At 43.0% G+C, this 25,421-nt stretch overlaps 2 protein-coding genes across 2 annotated transcripts in view; both read right to left on the bottom strand.

Moving 5' to 3' along the window:
- ZBTB2 (zinc finger and BTB domain containing 2) overlaps nt 1-7,557 on the bottom strand; it is a 32,064-nt gene extending 24,507 nt beyond the window's left edge. Inside the window, exon 1 of the mRNA XM_027603456.2 lies at nt 1-7,557. Coding sequence (XP_027459257.1) covers nt 1-501 — 501 coding nt within the window. The 5' untranslated portion in view covers nt 502-7,557.
- A 4,068-nt stretch (nt 7,558-11,625) lies between these two features.
- RMND1 (required for meiotic nuclear division 1 homolog) overlaps nt 11,626-25,421 on the bottom strand; it is a 41,361-nt gene continuing 27,565 nt past the window's right edge. The window contains exons 11-12 of the mRNA XM_027603984.2: nt 12,645-12,761; nt 11,626-11,950 (exon numbers count right to left, since the gene is read on the bottom strand). Of these exons, the coding sequence (XP_027459785.1) occupies nt 11,909-11,950; nt 12,645-12,761 (159 nt within the window). The 3' untranslated portion in view covers nt 11,626-11,908. The remainder of the gene's footprint in view (nt 11,951-12,644; nt 12,762-25,421) is intronic.

Raw genomic sequence — 25,421 nt, 5'->3', positions numbered from 1 at the left:
CTGTCGCCGGTGCTGCTGCGGCGGGGGGTGTGGAGGAGGCACCACTGGGCAGCCTTGGCCGTGCTCTCCCCGCCGCCGCCGCCGCCGCCTCTGCCTCTCGCTGCTGCTGCTGCTGCTGCCGCCGCGGTCGGTGTCTCCGGCGCGGCGGCGGCGGCGGCGGCGGGGCTTTTCCTGTCCGGTTACGTTAAGGTCACATGACCGAGAGAGCGGAGCGACTAGTGCAAAGAGGCTGAGAGCGGCTCCCGCCGGGGGGGAGAGGCGGCGAGAGAGCAGTGGCGGCAAGAGCCCCCTCCGCCCCCCCAGCCGCCTCCCCTCCCCCCGCCCGCCTCCGCCTCCTGCTGCTCTGCCGCCGCCGCCGCCGCCGCCTGCAGCACTAACTACACTGCCGCTCCCACCCAGGCTCCGCTCTGCTCCAGCCAAACTTCTGCAAACCATGTGCAGCCGAGGCGAGGAAACTTCTCTCCACCTATTGGGGCTGGAGGCTTGAGTCACAAGCCCCATGTTTACATAAAGTGTTTAGGTAGGACAATCCTGGAGATGCTCCGGGAAGGGATGCAGAACTGCTCGGATCCTACTGCAAGCTTCTGCTTGACATCTCTTGGCCATTACCTTTGTCCCTTTATTTCCCGTGTGTCACGAGTTTTCATCCTGACTTGAAATGAGTGGACTGGAGAGCTAGGGAGAAACTTGTAAATCACTAATATAATTTTCTGTCACCAGTGGAATTGAAAAGTCGTACCGAAGTCGGCATGTCAGTTTGTGCTGTGTGTAAAGAGGTACAAGTGCTGCCTTACAGACCAGCTGAGTGTGATGTCAGACGTTTGTTAGGATGGAGTTTGATGCTTATTTCGGTAATTATGTCTTAGTTTATAGCTCGTTGGTCCAAACAAAAAAAAAAAGTTGGCAAAGCATGTTTGTTACTTAAGAACAGTTTACTTGCCTGTTAAGTTTTGGTCTCTGTGGTACTGTTAGAGTGGATTTAGAGTTGGCCATTCTGTTAAATTTGGAGGTCCTGAAACAGGGTACATGGCAGGCAGGGGACTTAGATTGTCTGGTGGTCATTATTAACATTTTGAGGTTTATTTTTGTGTTTCCATTTTGCTAGAATTTTATTTGTCTTTGGAAATACAACTTAATTTTTTGAGGACGATTTAATGATTTCTGTATTTTACATACCTAGGATTTTGGAGACTTAAATAGAGTATGGCTTATTAAGGAAATGGAGGTAGCACTGGTTCCCAGGATTCTCTTTGGTTTTAAAGTATGCAATTCAGTTAATTTGATGTTGAACTCATTTTGGTTTACAGGGCCAGACTTTAGCACAGAGCTCTGGCACATGTTTCCCAAAATATTTAAAGCAAGATTAGTAACTTAAGACAATTTAACATACATAAGTGCCCCCCTCCTAAAAATGTGAGTTTGATTTAGTAATCCAGTTATACCCAGGGCTCCTGATGACTAAGTCCTTCTTTGAAGACAAAATAAGCAGCTGTGTAACTTTAGTGGTCCAAAAGTGAATAATAGATTTCATACATACCTGCCTTGAACTTTCTTACTCTTTGATCAGCTAGATAAATGACTTGAGTGGTTAAATGTCTGCCTGCAAAACTAAATTCTGACCCTGATACAAGTATTTCCTAGTGCACTATCACTAACACATCAAAGTTGGCCTTCAGGCTGGCATGCCAGGTTCCTTGGAGTGGCTCTGCAGTTGAAGTCTGTCTTATTAGGAAACTAAAGTGATTATTCTCATTGGTAGACCGTCAGAGATATTTGCCTTCTTAATTCTTTTAGACCTTGACTGAACTTTCAAGTTTATGGTGTGATGGAGTGCTTATATGGAGACTGACCTGACTTGAGGGAAACTAAAGGAAAAAGTGGGCAAAACCGATGCTAAAGTTTTGGATTAGTTTTAGCCACTGTGTCTAGAGTATTGGCCTTGAGTCTCAAAGTAACTGCTTATTCTTAAGACCAGTGAATAGTTTCCCAGTTCTATACTCTCATATAGTGGTACAGAAAAAAACCAGGGTTATTCCTGAAACTCTGGATCTCATTCCTAGAGAAAGTGCTGTCAGGAGCATCCTAGTCTTCTCTTCAGGAACTGCGGCTCTCGACTTTAGAACTGGGCTGCTTTGCTGCCAGTTTTCTCAAGGCATAGGCATGCGTACTTGAATTTTGCCAAGTATGCTAATTATTTTGATTTTTAGTCACCATCATAAAGTAATAGCATTATAAGGAATTCTGTACAAGTTATATCTGCTTCCTACAATTTGCTGAAGTGGAAATATTTAGGTGGATACATATGCAAAGGTTGGGGAGAAAATAGTCATTGCAAAGAAGAACTAGTAGTGTATCTCAGGATTGGGACAAGGAAAGCTGTCAGTCTGGTTGTGGGAGAGGCACAAATGCCCTGAGTTCAGTAACAAGAAAAATAAGAAGTTAAATCATCTGTTTAGTGCTTATGTACTGATTTATTTTGGTATTTGGAAAATAAATTTGGTAAATTTGTTTCACACATTTACTTCAAAGAAAATCACAGTGTAAGCAAATAATCTAAGTGGATTCATCAAAAGTTGAATTATGCATAAATATTCTAGTCATGTGCTGCTGAAAGTTTTGATGCATGTTATGCTGAAATACAATTAGAAAAGTATGCATTTGCTTGTATTCTAAAGAGGATAATTCCAGTGAGAAATGGACAGCGGGCAGAAAGCAATTTAATAGTAGTGTACTTAGCTTTTTTTTTTTTTTCCTTTTTGGCAAAAATTTGTTGTGCATGTGTGCTGAGGTGGAAGGTGGAAGTTCCTTTAACACTGATAATAAAAGTAATAGAGGAAATAATAGATGTGGGTAGATCCCAGAGCAGCTTTTTCACCGCATAATTTTATAAGGATGTCCTCCTGGGTAGCCTCTTGAATTAGGAAAATGACATGTTTTTACATGTTTAAGTCTACCACGCCCTCTGTGTTTTGTGTGAAGTTTAAAATATAAGTCAGAAAAGATGTATTTTGAGAGTGTCTTATATCTCATTGGTTTGGTTATAAAGTTTATAGGAAATGCTTATTTTATAGTTGGTTGTTACTGAGTCCATATTCCTGCAAGGATTCCCTATGCTTTAGGGAAGTTTTCGTTTTAATCCTGTTAGCGTTGGCTTTTGGGTTTCATACCGTTTTAGTTATAATTCTAAGATACATATTTTATTAAATGCTACCTGGAATACACATATATGTAAAATTTAAACAGTTTTCAGGAAATAGTACTTGTAACCTGATGGTGGTGGTTTAAATTCATTTCATCAGTTACAGATGAATCAAGGTCCACTTTTTGAAAAACACTGGTAGATTAGTTTTCTTGCTATTACAAATTACCCCAAAACTTCATGGCTTCAGATAATAGACATTTGCCTATCTCATACAGTTTCTGTGGGTCAGGAATCTGGACTAGGTTAGCTTGGTGGTTCTGGGTCAGGGTCTTTCATGAGGGTTACAGTCAAGATGTTGACTGGGCTCGAGGATTTGCTTCCCAGGTCGCTCATACTCTAGCAAGTTAATGCTGGCAGTTGGCTGGTCTCAGTTCTCCAATGGACTGCTTGAGTGTCCTCACAACATGGTGGTAGTTTGTTTCCTTCAGGGCAAGTAATCGAAGCTAGAACAAGGAGGAAGCCACACCACTGCCACATGCTATTAGTTAAAAGAAAGTCACTTAAGTCCAGCCTATAGCCAAGGGCATAGGAATTAAGCTCCGTGTCTTGAAGGGTGGAGTATCAAAGAATTTATGACATAATTTAATAACTACGACAGTTCTCTATTTTTCCTGTTTATGGGTGAATTAGGATTGAACCAGAAGCCTTGTTGAAGTCAATCTGTAAGTAATTATCTTAGTTAATTAAGTCAGTATTTTCCTCTGAGGGCATCTAGTCTCACACCCTCAATCTTAAATTTGAGAAGGGAGGCTCAAAGAAGTTAAGTAATGAACCAGCCCATGGCCGTTCAGTCTAGGAAAACTAAACAGATTTTTCTCTGATTTTTGTCATGAAAAATCTGTGTACCGATTAAGATGAGAAAACTTGGTGATTTTTAAAAATCTGAAGAAGTTATAGAACTGTTGTTTCCCAGCCTCTCCTGGTTTGCAAACTTCTACATGATAGTAATACTTTCAACTTATTTGGCCTACAGATAATGCCTTGATGTCTATGAATTTGCAGACTTCTCATACCAGCACCCGCTCCCTGTTGATTCTTAGAGGAAACAGAATGTACTTAGGAAATTAATTCAGACTACTTACTGTTAGCTCCAGATGCTGCACATATACAGACCTCGAGATTGTACTGTGTAACTATTCCAAATAGCACATTTTTAGGACCTAAAAAGATGTTATAACAAAGATAATCAGGATCTCTATATGAAAGAAAACAATACCACTTTCTGCTGTGAGATTGTCATGGAAACTTTGGATCTAGTAAGATTTGTTTTAAGACTAGTTTTGGCTTTGTGGTGTAAGAATTTGGATGGGACCCTGATATGGGTAGTTTGGAGCCAGGATAAATTTTGAAAGCTTTCCTTGATTTTTTTCTTTTAAATCCAGTAGACTTTCCTGAGTAATAGATTGGGGATACAGTAAATTATCTTACACCTTTTGCTATTGTAGAGTTGGATAATGGTGGCTTTGTTCTTAAACTGCTTTCCAGTTTCTCTTACCGTCAGGACTCCTCACAGTTGCTGGTCTGCCCTAAAGCACATACTTACCTGATTCCTCTTGTTGTCTACCTGGATCTTGTATCCCCCCCCGCCCCCGTAAATGCTTTATAGGGACTTCCCTTTTCTAGATATTGCTCGTACTCACTCAGATGCTTGCAGAATTGAATTTGTAGTTGAAGGACATAAGATAATTTTCCCCACTAGAACTGAATGAAAAACATGTTTATTGTTGTGGAAAGCCTCTGGAGGGAGGTGCTGGTGCTGTATATGTTAATATTTGTTCTTAAGATGCTTAATAGTCCAGTGGGGGAGGACACAGTCATGTGTTTAATATACAGTTCTACAGTACACATATTTGAAGTGTAGTGGTAGTATAAATGAAGTTAGTATTTAAACTGAATCTTGAAGGGTGAATAGATGTTTGAAAAATAGTTTTGTGACATGTTTGGTGGTGTGCATTTCATTTTTTTTTTTAAGATTTTATTAGAGCAAGAGCGAACACAGGGAGGAGCAGAGGGAGAGGCACAAGCGGACTCTGGGCTGAGCGCAGAGCCCGATGTGGGGCTCAGTCTCATGATCCTGAGATCATGACCTGAGCTGAAATCAAGAGTCGGTGCTTACCCGACTGAGCCACCCTGGCACCCCAAGTGGTTCTGCATTTCTCAGCTTTACTCCTTCATTATACATCTACCTTGAATTGTTTTATTGTTGAGTTGCCATTGTATTGTGGTAAGTTGCTTTTTTCTATGGCATGCACATTCTTTTTATATTATTAGTGTAGGAGTGTGCTGTCCAATTCAGTAGCTACTAGCCACATGTGGCTATGCAAATTAATGTCACACTAGCCACATGTTAGTGTAGGCTACCATATTGGACAGCACAGATATAGAATATTACTATCATTGCAGAAGGTTCTGTTGGGCCGTGCTGCTCTAGAATCATGTTTTACTCATCTGACATTTTCACGTTAGGTTACTGTATTGAGTTAGGAATAGAATGAATAAACAATAGCTTTCTGGCATCATTGGAAGAGGCAGAGTGGTTGGTACTTATGAACGGGGCGGGGAGAGAGTATAGGATATTTACATTGGTGAAGAATATAGGCGTTGGAGTCAAATCTAGGTTGGAATCATGTTCTCTGTACCTTAAGTTGTTTGGCTTTGGGCATGTACTTCACTTCTGAGCCTCAGTTTTTCGTTTTACTTAATATCTGTTCTTAAGATGCTCACAGTCCAGTGGGGGAAGGACATGATCATATATATTATTTTACATATATATAAAATACATATTATATAAATATATTTATCTCATAGGTTTGTGTGTATATAAAATAAAGTGTGTGTAAGGGGGCTTAGCACAATACCTCAGTACATAAGATTATTAATATATTTTTGAGATAGTCACTGATAATTGAAAGAATTTTTTTTTTTTTAAATTGGCTTATAGAATTGACTTGGGATTTTTATGTTTGAAAGTGAAATCAGGGCACCTGGGTGGCTCGGTTGGTTGGGCGACTGCCTTCGGCTCAGGTCATGATCCTGGAGTCCCGGGATCGAGTCCCGCATCGGGCTCCCTGCTCGGCGGGGAGTCTGCTTCTCCCCCTGACCCTCTTCCCTCTCGTGCTATCTCTCATTCTCTCTCTCAAATAAATAAATAAAATCTTAAAAAAAAAGTGAAATCAGTGATGAAATTTATAGGGAAAAACTATTTCCCCTTATAACTGTGTCTATGATATTGACTTGTTTTTCTTTATGAAAATGATTGATCATTGGCAAGGGGAGATTCCCATTTTTGTTAGTTTATCCATAGTAAAGATCTGTGGAGTGGCAGGAGTGTCCTCATTCGAAAAAGTTGTCTGTCTAAACATTAATTTCTAAAATGTGGTCTGAAGATAGGATAACCAGCTGGCTGCTTTGCCCAGGCCTTTCCCAGCCTAGCACTGCGAGTCTAGCTGCTGCAGGAAACCCCTCAGTGCCAGGAAATCCAGGATCTGAAAGGGCCACGTAAAATTAAAGGATTCCAGTTTATCAGATTTCATTAGTGAACCACAGGACAAGTATTCAAACTAATCTTACTTGCCATCAGAGTGCTTAGAGTCAAAAATCTCTAAGGTAACCAGAACCCAAACCACATGAGGCTTTTTAGATTGAGATCAATACTCTGCATTTAAAGACTAGTGCCTGGTGGCTTCGATTCGACTGGAATTACATCATTTTTGTTAGTTGTTGCCCTCTGTAAGTCTTCATGTGATGAGTTCAAGAAACAGTCTAGTACATATTTTTATATTAGCAGTATTCAAAAAAAATTGTGGTAAGCAAGTTTCTAAGACTCATGTATAGAAGCTAGATTAAAAGTCAAGTTTATACTTAAACAGAATCTTGCCTGTTTTGGGCTTTTCAGTTCAAATAGTGCTGTCTTAATATTGCACAAATTTTAGGTTCCTTTATTTAACTATTGTGTTCACTTTTCTCATTTTTCATACCACCCCTCTACCAGTTCTTTAGATTTCTTTGTAGTAGAGCATCTCTATCTTTAAGCAGGTTACTTAGTTGTTTGTTTTTCTACTGCCTTTATTTGAATGTAAGCTTCAGGAAAGTAAGAGCCCTTTTTGTCATCTCTACCACTGTATCTTGGAGCCCAGAGTAGCACATCCTAACTTCTGAATAAGTATTTGATGTATTACATGAAAGAACTGAGTATCTCTGTGAGTAGGTTTTACAGTTCTGCATGCTTTCCAGCCTGTTTTATTTTAACAGTCTAGGGCATGTTGAAACATGTTGTTTTTATTTTTAAATTTTTTATTTTTATTTTTTATTTTTTAGGATTTTATTTGTCAGAAGAGAGCAAGCACGTGAGCACAAGCAGGGGGAGTGGCAGGGGGAGGGAGAAGCCGGCTTCCTGCTGAGCAGGGAGCCCAATGTGGGACCCTATCCCAGGACCCTGGGATCATGACCTGAGCCGAAGGCAGATGCTTAACTGACTGAGCCACCCAGGCGCCCCTATTTTTAAATTAAAAAAAAAAAAAGGATTGATTTATTTGAGAAAGAGTGCGCAAGCACAAGCCAGGGAAAGGGCAGAGGGAGAGAATATTCAAGCAGACTCCCACTGAGCATTGAGTCTGACTCAGGGCTCTGTCCCACAACCCATGAGGTTAGGACCTGAGCAGAAACCAAGAGTTGGACACTTGACTGAGCCACCCAGGTACCCTGAAACATTTTGTTTATAAAGAAACATTTAAATCTGAGTCTCTCTCTTTTTTTTTTTTTTTAAAGATTTTATTTATTTGACAGAGACACAGCGAGAGAGGGAACACAAATGGGGAGTGGGGGAGGGAGAAGCAGGCTTCCTGCGGAGCAGGGAGCCCGATGTAGGGCTTGATCCCAGGACCCTGGGACCATGACCTGAGTCGAAGGCAGACGCTTAGTGACTGAGCCACCCAGGTGCCCCAAATCTGGGTTTCAGATTGTGCAGAAGGAGTTAAAAAAATCCCGTTTTGTTAATAAACCCTCCCGGAGAGCTCCCATGAGGAAAGGGAATTTGGAATAGTGACCTTAAATCTTCTTTAAAAAAATGGCAATTCATAACCAGTGGTGAGAATTGAAAGTTAATAGATTTGGATTGGAAGTATTTGGAAAAGCTTGGTCTACTCCTCTTTATCACCTCACAGCACGGGCCCCACACTCGCAATTTGTAAAGGCGAGGAGAGGAGAGCATGAGGAGATTGTGTTGGAGAAAGAGAATTGAATCCCCTGTACTTACTACATTAAATGGAGCAAGAGGGTGCTAATGAATTACTGAAAGTCTGTATCTATAAAGTGAGGACAAGTCAGTAAATAGTCTTAGTTAGTGGTACTCACAGTTTAGTGAGCATGGGAATCTTTTGGAGAGTTGTAAAAGTCATTCCTTAGTTGCAGCCTCGGAAATCCTGATTGCAGAATACAGGAATCTATAAATCATGGACACTCAGGTGTTTGCTGATGGAGTTGGTCTGAGCACCACACTTGGGGAAAAACTGCTGTGAGAGACCGAGGAATAATTAAAAATAAGTGAAAAGATTAAGTTTTGGCAAAAAAAAAGTTTCTGATACTGTAATAGATTGATTTTATATGTAAAAACCATTCCTGCTTCTGACTGCTGTGGTATGTGAGAAGGCACCCAGAATGCCTCTTGGCGGCTGCCTGGTACATACAAAATGTGTCCAATTTAAAAGCCTTTTGGGGCTTGCACTGAATAGCCAACTCATTTTAAACAGTGGAAATACTACTTTTATTTAAGTGAAGTGCTCCATCTATTTAGGTGCAGGATTCGCTAACGTCAGTCTTTAAGCCTCTCATGATGTTTCTCAATTGGATTCGAAGCTGGGGCGGGGGGGGGCGCTAGTGATTTGATTCAACCAACATTTAATCTCAGAATCCTGTGGATTTTTACTCAGATGGATTGTAGTAACAGTAAACTCATAGCTTCATGTATGTTAAGTCCATTAATCCTCACAGCAACTCTTTAAGAGGTAGGGGTACTGTTAAGCCCATTTTACAAAAGAAACTGAGACCCAGAGAGGTTCAGTGATTGGCCTAAGGTGATACAACTAATAGGTGGTAGTGAGGAATTCAAATCCAGGTTGGTCTTAATCACTGTATTCTCATGAGTGATAGAAATTTGATAACATTTTGAGGAGTGCTTCCAAGGCCACTGGTGAATGTACTTGAGGCTCTCCTCTGTCTTCTGGTAGGATTTCTTGGTCATTTTGATATTACAGAAGTTGTGAACATGAAAATCCCCTTACATAACCTAAAATAATTAAAAAAAAATAACACCTCTTTCCTATAACTAAAGTTGAAGCTTTTATCATAAATTTAAGTAGCTGAAAAAGATGCAGTTTCTGATGAATCATAAATACTGATTTAAAAATAAAGGTATTATATGTCTTTAGTGTATCTAGTGGAATGTAATACTGTAATGAGTTGGTGTCTACCATGATTGCTTTAATAAACATAAGTAAACAATTCAGATTTAACACTGTTCCTTTAAAAACTTAATTCCCCCCCCAAAATGTTTACCTAATAAATTTTTATGCTTGAAGGTCTTACTGATTATCCTTTTGTTTTTTGTAGCATATTTGTATGTAAATTGTTAGATTTTGCCATGACCATAAGGCACCAGATGTTCATATTTTGTTGTTAAAATTGTTGTAATTAACACACAGTTGACCCAAACAGCAATTGTACATATTGATACTTGGAGTAGAACTTTATTGGAAATGGCCCTCTTAATAGGTGGGGGATTGTATGGTTCCCATTAAGTTAGAAAGCTTTGTTGGCCAATATTTCAAATTGTGTTCTTGTTGACTTCCCAAAGAGGTCTGAATGTAGGTTAAATATATTTATAGGCATTTAAATACAGTGGGCCAAACTAAAATTGAAGGTGGGCGAGAAGGGAAGATGGGAAAGGAGACAGCCTTCATACATTGGCTGCAGGTGTGTACCCAGGCACAGCAGCTTTATGTAAGTGCTTCTGTGGAACCTAAGGATCTAGAAAGCATTCCTTGAACTCTGCATGCCCACATGTTCCTTGGGAAATCTTGGGATTATAGGTACCTTAGACTGCTACTCAAGGACTCTTGCAGTGTGCTGAAAATGGTACCAGGATGTTTACCTTACATAAAATATAAGGTATAGATTGGTACATAAAATAGGGTACATAAAATTGGTACATAAAAATAGGGTATAGATTGATGTGTATTCTCAAGGTGAAATACTGTGTAGCAGTTAAATTGCAAAATTAAGTGTCTCAATTTATTTATTTATTTATTTTTTAAAAGATTTTATTTATTTATTTGAGAGAAAGAATGAGAGAGAGAGCTCATGAGAGGGGGTAGGGTCAGAGGGAGAAGCAGACTCCCTGCCGAGCAGGGAGCCCGATGCGGGACTCGATCCTGGGACTCCAGGATCATGACCTGAGCCGAAGGCAGTCGCTTAACCGACTGAGCCACCCAGGCGCCCAAGTGTCTCAATTTAGAACAGTAATACTGTATTCATGGATATAAACCTTGAATAACAGGTTTCATTGAACTTCACAGTTCCATTTATATGCAGATGGGTTTTTTCCATACAGTACATAGAGTATATAAACACATCTTCTCAACCTTTATCTTGCCTTATTTTTTAAGAATACAGTAAAAACAACAAATGTGTTAATTGACTTATTGGTACATTTTCTGGTCAATAGGCTATTAGTAAAGTTTGGGGGGGTCAAAGATGATACAGATTTTCAACTGGGGGGTGGGTGCATCTAACCCCCCACTTAACGGTGAACTATAATGTATGGAAAAACTTAAATTCATTGTGGTGGGAAGCATATGGGACAAGTGGGGGTTATGCATAAAAATGAAGATAAAAAGGAATTTACTTTTTAAAGATTTATTTTAGAGCATGGGGGGGGACTGGGGAGGGAGAGTCTCAAGCAGGGTATGTGCTGAGGGCAGAGCCCAACATGGGGCTCGATCTCACCACCCTGAGACCATGAGCTGAGCTGAAACCGAGAGTTGGACACTTAACTGTTCCACCCAGGTGCCCTGCTTTTTAAACATGTTTATCAATTCAAGATGGTAAGCACATAAATATCAAGTTCTTTGTTCCTGGCATTTTTTCATTTCCCCAAAGTATGTGTGAAACTAAAAAAAAAAATGTGTGGGAAGAATGTTTTGACTAGATTGGTAGTAAAGGCATGGATAGTACTGATAAATGAAGTGCCAGTGAGCAGGCATACTGAAATTATGCCATCCAAAGTAGGTATATAAAACTCAGTCTTGTCATCACAAACCTGTCTTACGTATTTACTTCAACACCAGAGTTTCCTGTATGGTTCTCTTAGGGCTGGGATTGGGATTTCCTGGAGACAGGTGAGGGGATAGTGTCCAAAATCTAAGCCTTTTGGCTTTAATAAGTATCTTTGCCTAGATTTCCTAGGTGTTAAGCTTTCTATAGTTCTTTTAAAATATCTTCCTTTCAAATTCTTAGTGTTAAAGACCCAAACACCAGCTTCTTCATAATTTTTATTCAAGCAGCAAGTACATACAGGAGCTGAAAAAGATCATCACAACTTACTGATTTAAAAAATATTAAATACCAATTAAATAGATTCCCCCAACAGTGAGCATTTATTTTTGATTGTAGAACTTGAGTATCTCTTGCACTGATACTTTTCTCTGGTTATCACTTGATCAAAAAAAATACTCGTCCCAGCTCAAACATTACCTTAGGGTGATAAAAAGTGAGATTGATTAATTTCATAGCAAATTACTGGTAAAAACTAAAACGGGCGCCTGGTTGGCTCAGTCATTAGGCGTCTGTCTTCGGCTCGTGTCATGATCCCGGCATCCTGGGATGGAGCCCCGCATCGGGCTCCCCTTTTGATGGGGAGCCTGCTTCTCTCCCACTCCCCCTGCTTGTGTTCCCTCTCTCGCTGTCTCTCTCTGTCAAATAAAATCTTAAAAAACAAAAAAACCCCTATGTTTATAAAAACGATTTTTCCAAAATTGTGATTAATTAAAAACGCTTCTGAAGTCTTTCCCACATGGCAAGCTGCAGATGTGAGGCAAAGGTACTTGCTGCTAGGTTGTACATTATAAATCTGCAGCTAGAACTTTCTCTAAATGCTATCTTCAAATACAGAACTCCTCCAAAAATCACACTTTGTGCATTTGCAATATTACCACAGTTACTTGAAACTTGGGCCTCACTTCCAAATAGACTAAGTAATTAGAACAAAGCCATGCTCTTTTCCACTGTCATTTTCTATGTCAAATTATCTTTATTTTCCTTTTATTTTTTAATTTTTATTTATTTTTTAGTTACACCCAATGTGGGGCTTGAACTCACAGCCCCGAGACCAAGAGTGGCATACTCCACTGACTGAGCCAGCCAGGTGCCCTTGTTTTCATCTATTTACCTCAATGGTGATAAGGATTACGATCATCCACTCCAGGCGGAGTGCCCTTTTCTCAGTCAGGTGATTCCGCATTAGATCTGTCAGCTCCATGCAGTGCTGAAGTTTTTCATTCATAACCTGCATTAGAAAAATTTTAGGAAGTACCCTGTATTTATTTATATATGTATATATTTAAGATTTTATTTATTTGAGAGAGAATGAGAGAAAGCACATGAGAGGGGGGAGGGTCAGAGGGAGAAGCAGACTCCCCGCTGAGCAGGGAGTCCGATGCGGGACTCGATCCCGGGACTCCAGGATCATGACCTGAGCCGAAGGCAGTCGCTTAACTGAGCCACCCAGGCACCCCAGTACCCTGGATTTATATTTAAACAAGTTTAAGAACTAAGTCACGTCACATATCAAAATTCCAAAGGTCTGAAATAGGTAAACAGAATTTATCCTCCAATTCTTGCTCCGTTCTCTCCCCAAGGCAACCTGCCAATGTGAGCCTGCATCTGAATCCATCTAGAGACACTGTAATGCAGATTGAACTGCAAGAAGTACTTTACCTACTGAAGCTCTTACATTCCTGAGATTTTGATGGAAGATGTAAAAAATAAAGTTTTTGAGTCCTAGTTTTTGGTAGCTGGCCTTGGGAGTTTAGTAGTTAAGAAAGGCAAATTGGAGGGCGCCTGGGTGGCTCAGTCGTTGGGTGTCTGCCTTCAGCTCAGGTCATGATCCCAGGGTCCTGGGATCGAGCCCCGCATCAGGCTCTCTGCTCGGCGGGAGGCCTGCTTCTCCCTCTCCCACTCCCCCTGCTTGTGTTCCCTCTCTCGCTGTGTCTCTCTCTCTCAAATAAATAAAATCTTTAAAAAAAAAAGGCAAATTGGAAACATGCATTGTGGCTGAAACGCCCAAAAGATGATAAAAACTGATTACCTTCTAAAATTGTTCAGGTTCTGCGCAAACCTCCAAACCGTACCATTTGACCTGCTGCACACTTGCCACTAGTTGGCACTGCTTTTAGTGCTGAACTGTGGAGCTTCTGGGTTCTGATGCCCCACCACATGCTGGTTGGGGCAGGGTCACAGAAAACAATCTTTGGGGTTTTTGTTTTTTTTAAAGATTTTATTTTTAAGTAACCTCTACACCCAATGTGGGGCTTAAACTCATGACCCCGAGATCAAGAGTCACACGCGCTACAGAATGAGCCAGCCAGGCGCCCCCAGAAAACAGAATCTTTGAATTTAAGACTTGGATGTGACCACTGGTAGTTGTACCTCCTTAATCTTTCTTTTGGAAATGGGAAGAAGTCTGGAAACCTTTTTTTTTTAAAGTTTTTATTTATTTATTTATTTATTTGAGAGAGCGAGAATGAGAGAGAGAGCACATGAGAGGGGGGAGGGTCAGAGGGAGAAGCAGACTCCCCGCTCAGCAGCAGGGAGCCCGATGCGGGACTCGATCCCGGGACTCCAGGATCATGACCTGAGCCGAAGGCAGTCGCTTAGCCAACTGAGCCACCCAGGCGCCCTGGAAACCTTTTTTAAAATAGTTTGATTCCCCCTGATTATTTATGGGGCATGGGGAGGGCAAGGGGTTTGGTCTGGAAATTTGAGACAATCGTCACAGACGCATGTTTGGGGACTGACTTCCGTCAGCGTACCTTATGTACTATGTACATATGTACTATGGTTGTACACAGCGCACAAGACTGCCTCAGGGGCGCCTGGGTGGCTCAGTCGGTTCAGCGTCTGCCTTCCGCTTGGGTCATGATCTCAGGGTCCCGGGATCCAGCCCCACGTCCTGCTCCCTGCTCAGTGGGGAGTTGGCTTCTTCCTCTCCCTCTGCACCCCATCCCCACTTGTGCTTTTTCTCTCCTCCCTCTCTCCCAAATAAATACTTAAAAATCAGATAAACGGCCTCAATAATGAGAACACAAGGGACCACAGTCATAAGCACATATTCGCCATGCTTCCTGCCTTTGTGGCCATCCCCTAGTTTCTACTCTGTGTAAATGCTTAAACAGTGCCGCCTTCTGTCCTCCCTTCCTCCCCTCCTTTCTGTTTCTATTGGCTGCTCGGATCTTGGTCTATCAACATGCTCATCCTCAGGCTTGCTTCTCCCTTGAAGGTGTGGGCCTGACCCTCTTGCATTTTCTTTTACCTCTGACTAAACAGACGCGTTCTTCCTCCACGTCCTCATCACCGAGTTTATTCTTTAGCCCTTCGGAGTTGCATATTGCCACTCTTCTGGAACCTCCAAATGTCTCCGAGTTAGTGCATCTAACAACTTTTCTTGGTTCTAAACCTCGGTGAACTCAAGCATTTGACACCACCTTGAAATGCACACTTCCTTTGGCTTTTTCTCCGCTAAGACCCAGGTTCTACCTCTGACGGCATCTCCTCCTGGGTTTTCTCTACCTCCTCTCGCCCTTAGATGACGCTTCCCAAAGTCCTGATCTTCTCCTTCCTGCCTTCTAGCTCCACGCTCCGCTTGCACCATCTCATCCACTTCGGTTTGTGTAGACGCTCCCTAAACTTTGCATCCCACCATCACTATTTCTGTGATGTGTATGTGCCACCAGTACGTAATTTCCAGAAGACTTTGCTTAATTTGTTTATTTTAAAAGTAAACTGTCATCGCCATAAATGGACAGCAGTGTGATGTGAAACAGTGCTGCCTACAGGAAGCTGAGCCCGACGCCAGGGAAAGGGGAGTAGCATACACTAGAGGGTCCACCAGGAGCCACTACACCACTAAAACCAAACTAGTTCAGGGTCCATGTGTCACCTAAATTCATCTCTTGGACAAGTATATGTATCCCACATTTTGGGAAAGACTTAAACTACTATCTCTTTTCTACTCCCAAATATAACTGTTTAATTCTGGTTTCTTCTCTGACTGAAATTCTAACTGCCTATAAAACATCTAATGGGTTTCCTGACCACACCTCAAATTTAATGTTTCTCAAACTAAAATTGACACCCTGTCCAAGTCTATCCCTTGGCCTGGGTTCCCTTTCTCCGATCAGGTCACGCCGTCTTCCCAGTCACCTGGGGTGGAGGTTATTTTTTTTTTGACGTTATTTATTTACTTATTTATTTATTTATTTATTTATTTGACAGAGAGAGAGAGAGAGAGAGAGAGCACCAGCAGGGGGAGTGGCAGGCAGAGGGAGAAGCAGGCTCCCCGCTGAGCCGGGAGCCTGGCATGGGACTCGATCCTGGGACTTTGGGATCATGACCTGAGCTGAAGGCAGTCGCTCAACGGACGAGCCGCCCAGGCGCCCCTGGGGTGGAGATCTTTGATCTCTAATTCCCACTCCCTATAGTTATGCCCCATGGTGGACAGTCTTGAATCTATCCCTTTGTTAGCTTTCCTTAATACTACATGAAATATTCGTTATTTGTTAAGAACAGATCCACTGCCCCCGCCCCCCACTGGCATCAGAGTTCTCATTCTAAGCAGTTGGATTGGATCATGTCACTCCCCTATTCAACAGCTTTTAAACATTTTACCAGTCCATTGCCTTCTCAATACCATGAAACAATCCCAGATCATTTGGTCCGGTCATGCTTCAGAGGATGGCATCTCTGCCTTCCCAGCCTGCTCTTTCCTCGGTGCTCCTAAAGCACTTGGTTTCCTTGTTTTAGCACTTACTTCATTCGGCCTCACAGCCATCTGCTGGCAGCTCAGCACCCTTCCCCCCGGCCCCCTACACCTTGGGGAGTTACTCTTCCACTATTTTCAACCACCGGATGTGGCCAACCATGATCTCAGCACCTACCTGACACCCTCCCCAGCGCTCCCCACAAAAGCCCCAGGGTGAAGGGGTGGCTATATGACCCAGGCTTAGCCAACCATAATGCCCACTTCCCTATGGTTGGCCAAAGCGTGGGACACATCCAGTCCTTTGAAGTTGCCAGGCAGAGTGAAATGTAGCTTGGAAATTCCCTCTTCCCACACCCATTTCTCCCATTCCCACAGAGAAGGCCACAAGGACGCCAACTTGGCTCCTTGGGGAAGGTGCTGAGGAAAGAGTCCTGACTGATTTAATTGGGTCTGTGCGACAGACGTTCCCCATTCCCACACTCTAGCCTTGTTCTTCTCAGCAGTACGTGGTGATAGATAGGTAAGCTCGTTCAAACTTTTCTGTGGTGTGCAAGCAATAGAGTCCCCATTAGCGCATGCTTCCTATTTCATTTAGCTATAGAGTCACGCATGTTACATGCACACGGATGAGGGAGCACGAGAAAACAGGGATGGTATCACAGAGGTGGTAAATGTGAAGTAGGCTCTAAATTGGCAGGTGCCGGGCACCTGGGTGGCTCGGTCAGTTAAACGCCTGCCTTCGGCTCAGGTCATAATCCTGGAGTCCTGGGATCGAGTCCCGCATTGGGCTCCCGGCTCAGCGGGGAGCCTGCCTCTCCCTCTGACCTTCTCCCCCCTCATGCTGTTTCTCTCTCTCTCTCTCTCTCTCAAATAAATAAATAAAATCTTTAAAAAAAAAAGGTAAGTTAGTGCCAAATTGTGAGAGGAACTGTAGCCCCTAATTCCTGGGACCTGTGAATAGGACATGGCAAAGGAGAGTTATGACTGTGTATGGAATTAATGTTGGAAATCAGCTGACCCTGACAGGGAGATAAACCTAGATTATCTGGGGGCGGGGGAGGGTCCAGTGGAATCACAGGGATCCTTAAAAGTGGAACTGGCAAGTACAAGAGCTTAGGAAAGTGATGCCACGTGAGGAGACCTCAACTCATCTGTTACATGGAAGGGGCTCCAAGCCAAGGAATGTGGGCAACCTGTAGGAACTGCAAAAGGCAAGGGAAGCACCTTTTCCTACACAGAGCCTCCAGAAAGGAACACAACGCTGCCAGCACCTTGATTTGGGCTCAGAGACTATGTCAGACTTCTGACCTACAGAGCTGTCATACAATATATTCATGTTAAGCCAGTTTGGGATAATTTGTCACAGCCCCAAGAGAAACTTACTACACCATGCTGCAACGTTGGAATTTTATTCTGTAGGTAATGTGGGGTCCTTTGTTCAGTCTTCAAATATTGGTTGTGTGGACCACACTGTGCTGGGCAGAGGAGATGGAGTGGTGAATAATACAGACACATCTCTGCCTTCCAGCTAAAGGGTCCAGCGGAGAGGCTGGGGAACAGTCAAGAAGGTCTGAGAATAGTCCAGAGGAGAAAGGTGGGGAGCGGCAGCAGGAGTGTTATAGGCGGGGGGCCCGAAGGCAGGGGTCAGTATGGCATCCCCGTTTCACCAGCCCAGGGCCTATCATGCAGACTTTCCGTAAATATCTGTTAATGAACGAATGGCACTGAGAAGAAAATGAAAAGGGCAGTGTGACTGGACGTGGAGGGTGAAGGAGAAAGAGGAAACCACCACGCCTTTCAGTTTTCTGGTTGACTGACAGAGGGAGGAGGCCAGTGGTCCTGCCACAAGCCGAAAGGGAGAACAGAGAAGGTTCAGTGTTTTCTGGGAGAATACCATGGGTTTCATTTTGAAATCTTAATCACCGATTAATTCTACAAATATTTACTGAGCATGTGCTCTATGTGAGGCCTTGCCCAAGAACTGGGAAGATAACAGGGAAGAAAATAATCTTGGTCTCTGATCTCAGGGAGCCGACATTCTAGTGTGGAGTGACTCAGAGAACCGACTCTCAAAGGGATACTATGAGATATGTCAGTGTGGAAGACGTGTGTGATTTAGTAGGCAATGGGAAACACCTGGAAGGCAAGCAGAGAACAGAGGTATGTACTTGAAAGTCATCAAGAAACACGGGAGCAGAAGTCATGGAACCAAAGAGGAGCGCTGCTGAGACGAAGCGCCTGGGCGGCTCAGTCGGTGAAGCGTCTGCCTTCGGCTCAGGTCATGATCCCGGGGTCCTGGGATGGAGGCCCACATCGGGCTCCCTGCTCAGCGGGAAGTCTGCTTCTCTCTGCGCCCCCCCACCCCCGCTTGTGTTCTCTCTCGCTCTCAAATAAATAAATAAAACCTTAAAAAAAAAAAAGGAAAATACGCTGAGAAGCATAGTCTGGGAACTTTTAAGTATGCTTGGTAACTCGTGGAAGACTTAACACCAAAAAGATGGCTCAGAGCGGGCCTGGGAGATGAAGAACAATTAGCTGTAACGACTCAATCAAGCCACGAAGGTGGCGACGGTAATGATAATTGGGTACCTCTGCTAAAGGGGAGACAGATTCAGTGGGATGTGAGATGTGAGGAGAGTTCCATAAAAACTGTCAGTTACCAAAGGAATTCTGATGAGCGAAAGTTTTAGTTGCTATGTAATGAGTTTTCAGAAACAGAATGTCCAAGTCCATTAGATAAAGTGAAATGTAGTTCAAACCCATGTGGCCATCATGCCCCGCAGCCAACTACCCGCTAGAGGTCCCAATCCACATCCCTTGCCCTCTGGGCCCATGAGCCAAATAATCCCTCCGTCTCTGGTGTGCCCATCATATATTTAGATATTTGGGGGGGGGGGGGAAGTAGCTTCTATCCCTTTTGCTGCTGTGTTTTAAGGAAGGAGAGGGGGAATCCCACGAGTGTAGCTCCAATTTCCTGTAAGTCCCTTTCCCCCCTAATACATTGCTTCTTCTACTTTTAGCTATCTTGCCCCAGTTCCTAACTTAGAATCCAATAAAGATGTGGTAGAAATATGTAATTTATAAAGATAATTAAAATGAGTCTTGAATTTTAGCTCCTAAAGAAAAAATAAAGCGGAGTTTCGGGGACTGTTGGTTTTATGGATTTAATGTTTGTGTCCCCCTTAAATTCTTATGGTGGAACCCTAATGCCTAAGGTGATGGTATTTGGAGATGGGGCATTTGGGAGGTGATCAGGTATAGATGGGGTCATGAGGGCATGGAAGAATTAGTGTGATGGAATTAGTGTCCTCACAGGAAGAGGAGGGGCCATGAGACAGCACTCTCTCTCCTGCCATGTGAGGACACAGTAAGAAGGTGGTGGTCTATGAACCGGAAGAAGGCCCTCACCAGGAACCCGGTCTGTACGCGTAATCAGAACGCGAAGATGCAGTGTGTAAGGGCTGCACGCGAGGGATTTGTACAAAGTACTCCATAAACACAGAGGCACAGACCAGATGCAAAACCTTCCCAAGGACGTGACACTTGGGCTCATTAGGCAAAATGCAACCAGGGATGGTCCTGGCTCAAAGGTACCAAACAAATCAAATCACATCAACTTGAAAATCCGCTACAGATGTATCTATGATGGTGTGAAATTTAAAAAGACTCTAATTTTTATTCTGATTAACTGCAATGTATGCATTCTCCCAATGTACTGAGTTAAGGACCGAGAAGCCAGCAGTACTTTCGTTATATCTAGTTCATACGAGATTAAAAAAAAAAAAAAACTGCCACAGAACTGACTTGTTCCAGGACTTTTCCAATTTGGGGACTGACTGGACTCCACCCCACCGGGTCTCTGGGCTATGCAGTCAGCCCTCCAATGGTGTCTCCACTGGAGGTGTCCCTCCTGGGTTAGCAGAGTGATGATGCAGTGGCACTTTGTCCAGGTTTCCCCTTCCTTCCTAGCAGTTTGATTTTTGTCCCGCTAGTTGATGATTTCATCGCACTTCATCTTCATTATTGATCCTGCTTTGACCTTTCTTATCTTCAACTCTGGCATTCCTGTTGAACGTACCACTCACGCTGAGGAAGTTCTTGAAAGACAGCCTTATCTTGATACCTCTCCTCTGAGCAATACCCTCAAACCACCTTCACAGTTGGTGACCATGATCTTGTTTCTCCTTTCCTGTAGTCTTGTCCACGGGGGACATGTGAAGGACACTCTGGGCATCCATATTACAGAACCATGATTTGAGGGAAGACAGGATGGGCTGGGGAAGCAGCTGGTTATCTTGGTTATTGCTCAGCCACTTTTATTGACTCAATTAAGCACAGCAGGCTGATTATCAGAAGAGGTAGAGAAGGTCTGCATCTGCTTGGTGGCAATGACTTTATACCTCATCACACCGATCATGATTCCATCATGAGTCTCCATTCCAAGAGAAAGAGAGACATCCAAGAGCAGTAACTCTGAGTGCTTTCAAACTTGTCCCCAGTGAATGTGTCTCATCAACACTGATGTTTTTGTTTAGTCTGTTATTACAGAATTCTCACAAGATGCTTTATTTTCAAATTAGCTTTCCTGAGGCATAATTTACTCAGGATAAAATGCAGCCATTCTAAGTGCACAACTGGAAGACTTTTGACAAATGCATACCCTTGTAACTGCCCACACTACATTTCCATCACCTCCAAAAGTTCCCTTGTGCTCCTTTGGAATCTATAGCCCCATCCACTCAGCCCTCCCCAGCTCCAAGGAATCAGTGATCTACTTTCTGTGCCTATTGATTCGAATTGTCTTTCTAGATCCCGGAAATACAAGAGCACATGTTTTTGTGTCTAGATTTTTTCACTTGGCATGATTCTGATATTCACCCATGTTGTGGCATGGATCAGTAATTAACTTACTGTTGCTGAGTGGTATTCCACTGTATGGATATGCCACAATTTGTTTATCCACTCACCTACTGATGGGCACCTGACTGCTTCCAGTTCTGGGCTATTATGAATAAAGCTGCTGTGAACATTTGTGTATGACAGCATGAGGACATGTGTTTTCATTTCTCCTTGGTGAAATAGTTAGAGAAGTAGAATTGTTGACTCTTACAGTAACACAATGGTTAATTTTATGAAAAACTGCCAAGCTGTTGTACCAATTTATATTCCCACAAGTAATGAAGTTCCAATTGCTCCACATCCTTATTAATACTTGGCATTAGTCTTTTAAATTTTAGCCATTTTAATGGGTGTGTAGTGAAATCACATTGTAGTTTTAATCGCACTTCCTTGGTGAACAAGGACGTTGAACATCTTTTCATGCTCATTTGGCCATTGCATTATTTTTTTTTTTGTGAGGTGTCTGTTCAAATCTTTTGCTCATTTATATATATTTATTTTTATTTTTTAAATAAATTTTTATTTATTTACTTGAGAGCCAGCGAGAGTGACGGTGAGCAGGGGGAGGGGCAGAGGGAGAAGCAGGCTCCCCACTGAGCAGACAGCCCTACACCCGGACCCCGGGATCATGACCTGAGCCACAGGCAGCTGCTTAACCAACTGAGCCACCCAGGTGCCCCTCTTCTGCGCATTTAAAAAAACTGGGCTGTCCTTTAAACATTGAGTAGAAAGAGTTCTTTGTATATGCTGGATAAGTCCTTTGTCGGGTATGTCTACTGAGAATGTTTCCTCCCAGGCTGTGTGGCTTGCCTTTTCATATTCTTAACAGTGTCTTTCAAAGAGCAGTTTTTTAGTTTTGATGAAGCTCAACTCACGAAGTTTTTCCCCCCAGGATTCATGCTTTTTGTTTTTTAAGATTTTATTTATTTATTTGAGAGAGAGAATGAGATAGAGAGAGCATGAGAAGGGGGAGGATCAGAGGGAGAAGCAGACTCCCCGCTGAGCAGGGAGCCGGATGTGGGACTCGATCCTGGGACTCCAGGATCATGACCTGAGCCGAAGGCAGTCGCTTAACCAACTGAGCCACCCAGGTGCCCCTCATGCTTTTTTTTTTTGTCCTAAGAAATCTTTGCCTGGCTGAAGGTCATGAGGCTTTCCCCCTATATTTTCTTTCTGAAGTTTTATAATTTTAGCTTTTATATTTAGGTCTCTGATCCATTTTTTTTTAATTTCTTTTTTAAGATTTTATTTATATATTTGAGAGAGAGAATGAGATAGTGACAGCATGAGAGAGGGGAGGGTCAGAGGGAGAAGTAGACTCCCCGCTGAGCAGGGAGCCCGATGCGGGACTCGATCCCGGGACTCCAGGATCATGACCTGAGCCGAAGGCAGTCGCTTAACCAACTGAGCCACCCAGGCGCCCTCTCTGATCCATTCTAAAATGGTGTGAATTAAAGGATACTGTTCGGCTATCCAATTGTTCCAGCACCATTTGTTGAAAATATTATCCCTTTGTTACTGAACTGATTTATATTTGTCAAAAATCAATTGCTTGGGCGCCTGGGTGGCTCAGCTGGTTAAGCGACTGCCTTCGGCTCAGGTCATGATCCTGGAGTTCTGGGATCGGGTCCCACATCGGGCTCCCTGCTCAGCGGGGAGTCTGCTTCTCCCTTTCCCTCTGCCCCCACCTCTGCTGATGTGCTGTCTCTCTCAAATAACTATAATCTTTAAAAAAAATCAATTGCTTATATGTGTATTTCTCAACTCTCTTCTGTTCCACTAATCTATATGTCTGTTCTTATGCCAATATTCAAGTATCCTGATTACTGCAGCTTGATTTTCTTCAAGTCTTAAAATCAGATAATAAAAGTCCTACAATTTTGTCCTTTCTTCGAAATTGCTTTGGCTAGTTTAGGACTCTTGCATTTACATTTTAAAATCAACTTGTTACTTCTAAAATAAAAAAAGCCTGCTGAGATTTTGATAGGGATTGAGTTGAATCCACAGGTCAATTTCCAGAAGTAACATCTTTATAATATTGAGTCGTCTGTTTTACAAACATGGTAGGTGTATGTCTTCATTCATTTAGTTTCTTAGCCATGTTTTGTAGTTTTCAGGGTACAGATCTTATTTTTTAAAAAAATTTATTCCTGAGGGGTGCCAGGGTGGCTCAGTCATTAAGCGTCTGCTTTTGGTCCTGGGATTGGGCCCTGCGTCGGGGTCCCTGTTCGGTGGGAAACCTGCTTCTCCCTCTCCCTCTGCTGCTCCCCCTGCTTGTGCTCTCTCTGTCAAATAAATGTATAAAATCTTTTTAAAAAAAATTTATTCCTAAGGGGCACCTGGGTGGCTCAGTCGTTAAGCATCTGCCTTCAGCTCAGGTCATGATCCCAGGGTCCTGGGATCGAGCCCCGCATCGGGCTCCCTGCTCAGCATGAAGCCTGCTTCTCCCTCTCCCACTCCCCCTGCTTGTGTTCCCTCTCTTGCTCTCTGTCAAATAAATAAATAAAAGCTTAAAAAAAAATAAAAAAAATTTATTCCTAAGTAATCTGACGTTTTGATGTTATTGTAAATGGTATTCCATAATTTTCATTTTCCAATTGTTCATTGGTAGTATAAAGAAAATTACTTTTTATAAGTGACCTTGCATTTTGCAACCTGATAAATTCACTAATTTGTTCTAGTAGGTTTTTTTTAAGATTTTATTTGTCAGAGAAAGAGAGAGAGCGCACAAGCAGGGGGAGGGGCAGAGGGAGAAGCAGGCTCCCCGCGGAGCAGGGCGCCCGACGCGGGGCTCGATCCCAGTTGGGATCATGACCCGAGCCGAAGGCAGACGCCCAACCGACTAAGGCATCCCTGGAGTAGCTTTTCTGTAGATTCTTCAGGACATTCTACATATAAGATCCTGTCATCTGTGAATAAATTCAATTTTACTTCTTCTCATAGGAGATGTTAAATCTTGGGGCTATAAATATAGCCACCCAGAGGGATTAGTGCCTTGTCTGGCTGGCACTGCATGGGGCTTTCTCCACAGGTCTAGGGTGCCAGAGACTGGGTAGCATCTGATTCTCCCAACTGCTGATGTGTGACAGTGGTTACACGTCAATCCTTTCATGGAGGGACTCAATCTTAAACTGGCCTTGATACTGGAAGACAGGGGGTGCTCAGCATACTACAAGTAGAGGGGGTGGAGCCTACAGAGCCCTTTTGTTCTCACTGATGTTTTTCTTATGTTTGCACTTGATCTTGGCCATGAATTAGCTGACCATTTTGTTGTCAAGGTATTCTTCACTCAAGGTGTCCTCAGTTGTAGACTTGATGCCAATAATCCCATCTTGTATAGGGAGGAGAGACACAAAAATGGCCACCTTCCAGGTAAGAGATCAGATTATTTCTTTGGCATCAACCTTCTTGCCCAAGCCACGTGGCAGTGGCAGTTGGCTTACTGATGATTCAGAACACGAGACCAGTGATGCTTGCTGGCAGTTCCGGTGGTGGCATGAAGCAGGGAATCTTTAAAGTAACCGCACTGTGAGGATGATGGGGGTCAGAGTGCTTACTAAGTAGGTTTCTAAAATTTTCTCCATCTTTTTCAAAATCTGACGTCTGTATTAGGCAGACTTCTAAGATGCCACCCAAAGGTCCTCGTTCACCCCATCCCCTGGACTGTGGGCTGGGCCCAGTGACTTGTTTCTAACAAAGAGAATACAACGAAAGTGATAGGCTGTAATTGCTGTGATTAGGTTACAAGAGACTGTGAGTCCTGCCTTGGTAGTGCTCCGCCCCCTTCTCTCACCTGCTCGGGCTGATGAAACAAGCTGCCACAGTGGGAGGTGCTTGCTCCCCAGAGAAGATTATGGGGCAGGGAACTGAGGGAGGCCTCTGGTCAACAGCTTGTGAGGAACTGAGGCTTCAGCCCAACACCCTGAGATGAACTGAGTCTTGTCAACAACACATGGGTTAACTAGGAAGTTCACCTTCCCAGCCGATCCCTGAGATTACTGCAGCCTTGAGAGAGACTTGGAGGCCCTGGTTAAGCTGGACCCGGGTTCCTGACCCATAGACTGTAAGGCAGGGTTTGACACAGTGCTGTTTTAAGCCAGTCAGTTTTGGAACAATTTGTTTCACAGTAATAGCTAACTAATACAATCACAGGAGATCCCTCAACTCTGTAAAGCTTTTGGCATCCCTTTTAGAGCCTCTGGAACTTCAGCCCAATCCACAACCATGCAAATCTAATGCTTTTCGACCGGACACCTGGATTGTCAAATCGTGTCTAGTTAAGACATT

This window comes from Zalophus californianus, chromosome 7 (assembly GCF_009762305.2).
Source record: "Zalophus californianus isolate mZalCal1 chromosome 7, mZalCal1.pri.v2, whole genome shotgun sequence".
Lineage (NCBI taxonomy): Eukaryota > Metazoa > Chordata > Mammalia > Carnivora > Otariidae > Zalophus > Zalophus californianus.
This window is presented reverse-complemented; position numbering and strand designations above follow the sequence as displayed.